The 8496-nt window shown below is 33.7% G+C and overlaps 4 protein-coding genes across 7 annotated transcripts; 3 read left to right on the top strand and 1 right to left on the bottom strand.

Moving 5' to 3' along the window:
* Window positions 1-400: 400 nt before the first annotated feature.
* On the top strand, window positions 401-1683 carry LOC126763211 (39S ribosomal protein L15, mitochondrial). Its single transcript, XM_050480516.1, has 3 exons — window positions 401-640; window positions 705-1151; window positions 1222-1683. Exons 1-3 carry the CDS (start codon window positions 536-538, stop codon window positions 1576-1578), a joined length of 909 nt encoding a protein of 302 aa, XP_050336473.1. The 5' UTR covers window positions 401-535; the 3' UTR covers window positions 1579-1683.
* On the bottom strand, window positions 1684-4471 carry LOC126763178 (presenilin homolog). 3 transcript variants are annotated; one of them, XM_050480458.1, is made up of 8 exons: window positions 4075-4471; window positions 3752-4011; window positions 3481-3690; window positions 3203-3423; window positions 3039-3137; window positions 2745-2960; window positions 2294-2455; window positions 1684-2242 (listed from the first exon to the last, which is right to left on the bottom strand). In XM_050480458.1, the coding sequence occupies exons 1-8, from the start codon at window positions 4183-4185 to the stop codon at window positions 1974-1976; spliced, it is 1548 nt and encodes a 515-aa protein (XP_050336415.1). In that variant the 5' UTR covers window positions 4186-4471; the 3' UTR covers window positions 1684-1973. The 3 variants fall into 3 exon arrangements, with proteins under 3 accessions (XP_050336415.1, XP_050336418.1, XP_050336416.1); XM_050480461.1 differs by having other exon boundaries at window positions 2829-2960; XM_050480459.1 differs by having other exon boundaries at window positions 2781-2960; window positions 4075-4470.
* A 619-nt stretch (window positions 4472-5090) lies between these two features.
* Window positions 5091-5969, top strand: LOC126763229 (ORM1-like protein). Of its 2 annotated transcripts, XM_050480541.1 has the most exons (4): window positions 5091-5161; window positions 5240-5424; window positions 5497-5648; window positions 5712-5969. In XM_050480541.1, the coding sequence occupies exons 2-4, from the start codon at window positions 5248-5250 to the stop codon at window positions 5845-5847; spliced, it is 465 nt and encodes a 154-aa protein (XP_050336498.1). In that variant the 5' UTR covers window positions 5091-5161; window positions 5240-5247; the 3' UTR covers window positions 5848-5969. The 2 variants fall into 2 exon arrangements, with proteins under 2 accessions (XP_050336498.1, XP_050336497.1); XM_050480540.1 differs by lacking the exon at window positions 5091-5161 and having other exon boundaries at window positions 5168-5424.
* A 921-nt stretch (window positions 5970-6890) lies between these two features.
* On the top strand, window positions 6891-8456 carry LOC126763240 (copper transport protein ATOX1). Its single transcript, XM_050480557.1, has 3 exons — window positions 6891-7137; window positions 7197-7272; window positions 7756-8456. Exons 1-3 carry the CDS (start codon window positions 7132-7134, stop codon window positions 7890-7892), a joined length of 219 nt encoding a protein of 72 aa, XP_050336514.1. The 5' UTR covers window positions 6891-7131; the 3' UTR covers window positions 7893-8456.
* Window positions 8457-8496: the final 40 nt, after the last annotated feature.

Below are 8496 nucleotides of genomic sequence, written 5' to 3'. Positions count from 1 at the left end.
GCGTATATGTGGCAGTTGCATGAGTTGTACCAACTGATTGGATGAAAATCAAAATTGTTTGATATCTTGTCAAGTTGGTTGTGTTAGTTGGATCGTGTTTGGGTTGGTCGTGCGATTTCAAACGATTTCGCCATTTTATTTCGGCTGTCGAAGAGAGCGTGTCAGATAGTATATAATAAGTAAAGCAACAACTTCCGAACTCATGTTTAGGCAACGAAGTGAATATTCAGAATGAAGTTGACCTCAAAATTGTATTACAAGTTGTGTCGTATGTAGCGACAAGGGCAATTTCTAGCCCAACTCAATCAACCAACTAATTGTTGTGTGTATGCCTTCTATTAGGAAAGGTTTTCATCTCCATATAGTGCTGCCAAGTCGAACAAACAGCACCACACAGCTGTTTTTAACATTTGTGGATTGACAGCTGAGAATGTGAATATTTCACGGATATATGGAAATATCGACAAAAATTAATAGTTTTTTAAAATAAAAATATATATAAATAAACGCTATATAGTTAATATTAAATACTAAAATGGCGCATCTACGCGAAACTGCTGAAAAGGCACTGAAAATGTTGCGCACTTTACCTCGTGTACAAATAGGTAATATACGTCCAAATCCGAACTCCAAGAAAAATGTAAGTACTATAAGATTTAATTAAATAAAATCAACATGTTAAAAACACTAACTTATTTATATAGACAAAGCGTGGACGTGCTCAGCACGGTGGCGATAAACATGGCGCTGGTAACAAAGGTTCCGGCCAGCGACAAAATTACATGCGAATTGGTTATGAAACAGGCAACAACCCCTTTTATTTGCGTTTCCCCTACGAACCATATTACAAAGGCCATCATTTACGTCGTCAATACCCCCCTATATCGCTGCTGCAGCTCCAAGTTTTATTGGATACCAATCGTATTGATCCCAAACAACCCATCGACGTTACAACTCTATGTAACACAGGGCTCCTAAATCTACAACCTGCTAGCATGGAATACGGTTTCCAATTGACCGACGATGGCATTGATCGCTTCAAAGCAAAAATATGTATCGAAGTGCAACATGCAAAGGAGTCGGTGATAGCAGCAATTGAAAAAAATGGTGGTGTCATACGTACAGCTTATTATGACCCCAGAAGCTTACAGGTATGTACATATGTATATGTGAATTCATTATACAAGATTTTTTTTGTTAATTTAATTATATTGTTTAAAGGCTATGGTGAATCCACAAAAGTGGTTCGAGAAGGGTGAACCTATTCCAAGACGTTTGTTACCACCACAAGATGCCGTCGAATACTATGCCTCTGCTAAAAATCGTGGTTACCTCGCTGATCCTGAAGAGATAAGTAAGGAACGTTTAGTATTGGCACAAAAGTATGGTTATGAACTTCCACGCATTGAAGATGACCCCGACTATGAAATGTTGATAAGCCAAAAAGATGCACGTCAAATATTTTATGGTCTAGAACCCGGTTGGGTAATAGGACTTCGCGATAAAGTTATAGTAAAATCAAAAGGGTTTCCCGAAGAGCCCTCAAATACCAAATCGAAAGAAGACGGAACAAGTTAAAACAATTATCACAATTTGTTTGCAAAGCTATCAACATTTGTTAATTGATAAAGTGTTTTGTTATAAAAATAAACTGTAATGTTTTATGAAAATAACAAGTTAAAATTTTCTTATGTTTAATTAATTTATTAGAATATTATTTCTGTATGATCTGCATTGGTTTGTTGCCAATATTTTTTTTTAATTGAGAAAATGTTACATATACCAAGATCCTTTGTGGAGTCTATTTAAAAAAAAATTAAAACTTAAATACTAAATTGCGATACGTAATTTTTTCAGCTACGTTTTACCTATTCTATAATACAGTAGAATTACAGGATTATATGATTATTATATATTACCCAGAGATTAGATTTAGAGGATTATATGTTAATTATATATTACCCAAATTGTCTTCATATGAACACTTGTTTGGCGGATAAACTGTCCATGAATGGCTTCACTACAGCACTTGTAGCAAAGCAAAATATCAAACCAAATGTAATGGAAATGGGTAGTGCTGGCAAAGCTTTGCGCCAAATAGCCAATAATAAAAGTGTTAAACAAAGTCCAATTAATATCGCTACAAAACAAGCAATGGTAGTGATCCAATCGCCATAGCTTGATGCCTTGCCAACCAATACAGAATAGAAAATGAAATCGCCAAGTCCAAGTTTGATTCCGCCTAAAATAAAGTATATGTTTTAATATGTCAAAAATATCTACGAAAACTTACGTTCTTGCGCCTCGAAGGTTGATGTGGGTCTGTGGGTAGTAGTTGTTGTGCGATATTCCGTCGAACGATTAGCGTTTTGTCCATTGCTAGCTTGTACTTCAATTTGCCGACTGGACACACGTTCAGCATGGCTTTCTGTCCATTCTTGAGTAAATCCGGCATCTATAAAAAAATTTGTATATTTTAATTTTTTTTATTATGAAAATTATGTGGATATATTTCGTAAAATCGCGCTACAATTATCTACAAAGAAAATGAGTGATAGTTTAAACCACAATATAACCTAACACATGCACAACACTCGTACAAATAGCGATCGAAGTAAACAAAGAAAAGTACGTTTGTACGTGCAACCAAATCGAAATATGAAATACAACAAACCACCAAATGTACGTTTTACTTCCAAAAAGCGCAATAAATAAAATTTGAAAAAATTGATTTAAATAAATACCATTTCCGTGGCTTTTAAATGTGACTAGTGGCATACCTTCGGCGGCCTGGGCGGCGTCGTCATTCACCACATTACTGGCATTACCTGTGCGACGTGCCGGGCCGGCGGAGGAAGAAGCATGCTCCTCAGTATGTTGTACGCCATTCTCAATGCCTCCAACACTCCTGTCATTGCTTTCGGTAGTCGTGGCACCAACGATGGCATATAAAACAGTGGCTAATGTAAATGTGAATAAAAAGCGTAGATGAAAATTTGTTGCAAATAAATGTCAATATTTTTTAGATGATATCTTACAGGAATATATTAAAGCCGGAAAGATTTGTTCATTGCGTTCCTGTGCAGTTTCTACGAGTATACGCAAAGGCCCTTTTGGCGAAAGTACAGCGATTAAATCTGGAAATGAAGTTTTTTTATTGCTTTATTGCAAATGGCTTCTAGCTTTCACATTTGTAATTTACCCCAAATAGATATGGCAGCCAAAACCGCCCAAGCTGTCCACTCAGGCAAATATTTAATGAATACCAATGCCATTAAGGCAGCAACAAATATGAGATAGCCCTGTTGTAAGCGTAAAGGACCTTGCCAATGTATTGCCATCATACCAGCGATTCCAAAATTCCACAATATTAATATCGTTGTGGGATAATCCATGGGTATATTATAAGCGCGTAGCACCTCTCTAAAATATAAATTTCTGTAAATATATTTGGTGCTACAACAAATTAGTACAACTTACTCCATATACAAAAAACTGAAAATGAAGAGTAGCATAAAAGATGAGAGAATCAACCAGCCATGTATAATTTTGTAGCAGCGCTTCTTATACAAAACAATTAACAAAATTGTCATTACAACAACTACAGCCATTAGGATCATAGAGTTTGCCAAAGCATTCCACAATTTAACCCCAGGATCAGGAGACTTTTCATGAAACGGTGTATATAAACTGCAAAATATATACATATGTAGTAATAAAAAACAGTGTGAACAAATTTTTTTATATTTACAGGTAAACATCAGTTTCCGAGTAGAAGCTTATGGCATTTATTGTGGCAACCACAACAAGCATACAAAGAGAGACCGGCACGAACAATTTAATCACATGTTGGGCTCCATATTTCAATCCCTCTTCATCTAATTCTTCATTAGTGGCTTGATAAGGGCCGTTGTTAGAGCTGCCTGGTGCTCCGGCATTTGCCTGCGATGCGGTGGGCCTGTTTCGTTGTCTAGCCGGCCGTACGACGACATTTGGCACATCTAAGATAGCCTGCAAATATACATATAAACACAATAGATACATGTTGGGTTGACATTGTGTTCGTTATCGTACCCCGTCAATTTGATCATTAGCTCCATAATTGATATTTTGACGCTTCCTTTGCTCCACGCCACTACTACCGTTCAGACGCGTGCTGCTGCCTGCGCCGACGTGTCCGTCCATTAGTGGCGTGTGTTCACTCAAAAACTTTTCGCGACCTGACGCCGTTTTGTATTAATCTATTTGCACTTTACACACCTACAATTAGGTACCACTTGCTATCGAACAAGTGGATTAATAATGTTGAAAAAATATTTCCTAAATAATATTTTGCCTAATGTTATTTAGACCAAAGCCAACACCATTGTTTGTTTTTTAATTTTATGCACTCAAATTAATTTATTGTTACAAGAATGCAGTTATCAAAATTGTGAGTCAGTGAAGAAATTTTGTAAACGAAGGAAATGATTGAAGAAAAGAGCGAAAAGCAGCTGTACTACAGGGTCGTAAATTCATACTGGCCAACCTAAATAACAGAGTTGAAATACTAAAATTAGTACAAAAAAATAAAATGTAAAAGAATTAATAAATTAAAATAATACTTTCAGTCATTTTTTCAAGCATAGAATATTACGCGTCAAGAAATTTTTAAGAAATATTACAAAAATTACTTTTAAATGCGCTGTCAAAATTTAATTTATCAACCCTCAGCGTTACCGCCACGGTTATTTAGGTACACGTATTCAATATCTATGGGTATGGACAGTAATTTGCTGCGTCCAATAAAACGCTTTTACACATGTGTTGCTATGTTCTCTCAGCTTTTGTCGTTCTTAACTTGCGGTCTATTCTGCTATTTTTTGGGATAAGAAATCCGTTTCCTGCAGTAACTTAGCTAGCAGGTGATAATTGAGGGTTAAGAAACAAATTTTTTATATCCAATGTCCACATTCTTTTCAATTAAATTTCTCCTTAGATTTAATAATTTATTTGTACTTTTATATTGTGCAACTATTCATTATTCATTAGTTTATTTTATTCGGCTTTGACTTTTTATGTAATTACTCTTTGCGTACGTTTTAATTTAAAGAAATAAGTTGTTTTCGTTGATTTTCTGCAACCCTTTAAATCAGCTGTTATCTGATTACAAATTTGTCCAGTAAGTTTACTAGTTTTTTCTTCTCCAAATACTAAAATACAATACGCAAAAGGCAAATAATTGTTGAAAATTTTTAAGCTTCAAGTATGACGGCAATTGCTGGTGGTCATGGTGAGCCAAACCCCAATGCTACATGGTTGGGTGCGCGTGGGATGTGGTTGGCTTATGGCTTAGGTGTACTAACAGTACACTTGATTCTATTGTCGGTTCCATTTATTAGCATTCCAATGGCTTGGACGATAACAAACCTGCTGCACAATGCGGTATGTATTTAGTGTTAATAATATATTACATCAATTACAGATTCAACAACTTTAAATTTTTTCACAATATAGGCACATTTATACTTTTTGCATTTGATTAAGGGAGCACCCTGGTTAAGCATTGAAAATGACGGTGCACGTCGTTTAACTCATTGGGAGCAAATTGATGACGGCGAACAATTTACAGCAACGCGTAAATTTCTTACAGCTGTTCCGATTGTATTGTGAGTTACTGTTAAGTAAATTATAACCAATCAATGTTAACTTTCCTATTTTTTCGTTCCTAGATTTTTGTTAACTTGTATCTATACAAGGAATGATCCTGATCATTTTATCGCAAATTTCATTTCACTTGTGCTGGTCACCTTGCCTAAACTACCACAATTCCATGGTGTGCGCCTTTTCAATATAAATAAATACTGAATTGTGAATTCTTAAAGGGTTTTGGGAGATACTAGATAAGGGAACTATTGTTTGTTTGCAATTTTTAGACTGAAAGGATAAAATCATTTCAAAATGAATATTAACAAATTTCTTTATACATATATACTTGGTGTTGATCTATTTTTATTATCACATTGACATAGTGACGGGTGGAAAGGTTTAGAATAATTAATAAATAAATTATGCATATATGATATAGTAAACACAAGTGAATATAATGAATGTATGTATGTAAAATGTTTTTCAATTAAATACTAGTTTTTGAGAACTATTAAGCAGAGAATGCAGTGGAGGTAGTTACTAATAACTGTAAAAATCATATGTTATTATATATACATATGTAATCAGAGGCGGATCCAGAGTAGAATTTTGGGAAGGGTTGCTATATAATTTTGTACTTCCAAATCAAAGAATTTTTCTTCGCGGAGTGTCACTTATCATGGAAACTCTCCGTAGTTGTTGATTCCCCCGTAGATCCGCGCCTATGTATAATACTCGGCATTGAATTAAATGTTACTTCTAATATGTTACTTATGCTCGAGCTATTATATTGTGTTTTTTCAGAATATTTCTACCAAGTTCATAATTTTATGTTCTTTAGTTATGACTTTTCATAATTACAAATAAATGGAATCAATTTTTAAGCAGAAGAGTCAATCTGTTTTAGAGACATCTGGACATTTTGGAGATGGCATTCTTCATCAACTCAGAAAATAATGTCGATAGTTTATTATTGAATCAAGTAGAATTATGGTTTGTTAGTGCAACGCGCTTTTTGATATGATATATTTTTATATAATTGAAATAATCCAAAGGTTTTTGCTCTTATTGATTTCAAAAATTGTTCTTTCGTTATTGTAAAGTTTGCAGACAAACTTGCAATCCTATCGATAATTTTAAGACTTATGTGAATATCTTGCTCCTCATCTCTATGGCAAATTTGAAATAGTCGATTGTAACTAAGAAATTGCTACTAAGCTCAAACAAAATTATCTTCCATATTTGCCATCGTTGCAGCTTTCGTCGTCTTTCTGGTCTGTGCACTATATTTATTGTGTTCATTTGCAATTGATGATTAAATTAATCCATTAGAAAAGCTAGCTCACAGTTAGTTATTTTGAACAATTTAGTTTTGGAAAATAATCAATTAATTCAATAACATTTTGCCTGCAAAGCAGAAGAAAAATATCCAAACTGTTGAATTTCCCGCAATTATATCTGCAAACGACATCGTCTTCGTCACATAGTGCACGGATTAACAACATGCCAGTAAGTGGGGGTTTAATAATTCACAATATACACTAAAAAAGCTAGTAAATTTCTTTAAGGTACACGAATTTAAAGTGGAAATGACCTGTTCAGGATGTGCAAACAGTGTCGAACGGGTGTTAAACAAGCTGGGAGGTAAGTGTTTTCCGGGGGTGAAAATAAGGATAACAAGTGCCTTATCTAATTGGTAACAAAGCAAAGCAATACATATGTAAATATGTATATACTTTTGCCTTCTAGAATCACTTGCATTTTTTCACCATTGTCCTACGTCGAAGCAGGCAGACTTCTATTATGTGCTAATAAGTACATTTAAGACTATCTTTGTGTCAGCACAAATTAATTAATTACAAATTAATTCTATTATAAGCATATAAATAAATAAAATCCATACGTGTGTAGTAGATATACATATTTGTATGTAACCCACATGCTCAATATTATCAGGCCTGACAACAAAAGGTTTTTCTTATCTGAGTTATACTTTGTCCAGGAATTTAAAAAAAAATGACAATACATAATTGACAAATATTGTACATATATATAGAATTAAAGTTATTTGCAGCAACAATATTCTGATAAAATGTAGCTAATATATGTTATATTTTCTTTGCGCAGCGGAAAAAGTTGAGAAGATCGCTATCGATCTTGATTCGAAAACGGTGTTGGTGACATCGAATTTGACAGCCGATGAGTTGCTGGAGACGATTAAGAAGACTGGCAAAGCGACCCAATACGTTGGGGTAAAGGAATGAAATGAACTTTTTTGTAAGTTTCGTAAAATTGCCAAATTGAAAATGGAAGTTTAGATGCGGATATACAACAAAGAATTGAATAGGATTGTGCTATGGAATCGAGAGCAAGCTAAACTGTAAACGGCCAATTACATTTTGACCTTTTTAAATCGTTTAAAACGAACATTGAAATTAAATTTCAGGAAGTGTAGATAAATATTTTTAAATATAAAATTAAAAATATAAGAAGTAATATATACACTCAATATAAAATGAAATCCATTGTTATGAATTACGAAGAATTTAAAAATCTTGTCTTGTTGTCAAAGCTCGTGTTTAATTAATTACTAGCTATACTAGAGTAAATACACAATTCTTAAATATATTTACAGAAACAAAAACAAAAAAATTAAAAAAATAGCAATTTACTGTCGTGTTGAAGACAAAGAAATCACAAAAGTATTGAACGATATTCGAACACTGATATTTACAAATCCTACTTCCGTAAAAAGGTTTTATTCAATATAAATTGTAAATTTTAAACAAAATAATGCAATTAAAAAAATGAATCGAATATATATCTAATGCATGCGTATAAATATTGTAGTTCGTTTCAGAAAAGATT

This window comes from Bactrocera neohumeralis, chromosome 6, assembly GCF_024586455.1.
Source record: "Bactrocera neohumeralis isolate Rockhampton chromosome 6, APGP_CSIRO_Bneo_wtdbg2-racon-allhic-juicebox.fasta_v2, whole genome shotgun sequence".
NCBI lineage: Eukaryota > Metazoa > Arthropoda > Insecta > Diptera > Tephritidae > Bactrocera > Bactrocera neohumeralis.
Note: the sequence above shows the minus strand (reverse complement) of the source record. Positions and strands in the feature narration are given on the sequence as shown.

Coding starts and splice junctions, on each gene's coding strand:
- LOC126763211 (XM_050480516.1), top strand. CDS start 536: ATGGCGCATCTACGCGAAACTGCTGAAAAGGCACTGAAAATGTTGCGC. Junction 641..704: donor ATCCGAACTCCAAGAAAAAT/GTAAGTACTATA, acceptor TTATTTATATAG/ACAAAGCGTGGACGTGCTCA. Junction 1,152..1,221: donor ATGACCCCAGAAGCTTACAG/GTATGTACATAT, acceptor TATTGTTTAAAG/GCTATGGTGAATCCACAAAA.
- LOC126763178 (XM_050480458.1), bottom strand. CDS start 4,185: ATGGACGGACACGTCGGCGCAGGCAGCAGCACGCGTCTGAACGGTAGT. Junction 3,424..3,480: donor TTCAGTTTTTTGTATATGGA/GTAAGTTGTACT, acceptor TTTATATTTTAG/AGAGGTGCTACGCGCTTATA. Junction 2,243..2,293: donor AACCTTCGAGGCGCAAGAAC/GTAAGTTTTCGT, acceptor ACTTTATTTTAG/GCGGAATCAAACTTGGACTT.
- LOC126763229 (XM_050480541.1), top strand. CDS start 5,248: ATGACGGCAATTGCTGGTGGTCATGGTGAGCCAAACCCCAATGCTACA. Junction 5,425..5,496: donor CAAACCTGCTGCACAATGCG/GTATGTATTTAG, acceptor TTCACAATATAG/GCACATTTATACTTTTTGCA. Junction 5,649..5,711: donor ACAGCTGTTCCGATTGTATT/GTGAGTTACTGT, acceptor TTTCGTTCCTAG/ATTTTTGTTAACTTGTATCT.
- LOC126763240 (XM_050480557.1), top strand. Junction 7,273..7,755: donor GGTGTTAAACAAGCTGGGAG/GTAAGTGTTTTC, acceptor TTCTTTGCGCAG/CGGAAAAAGTTGAGAAGATC.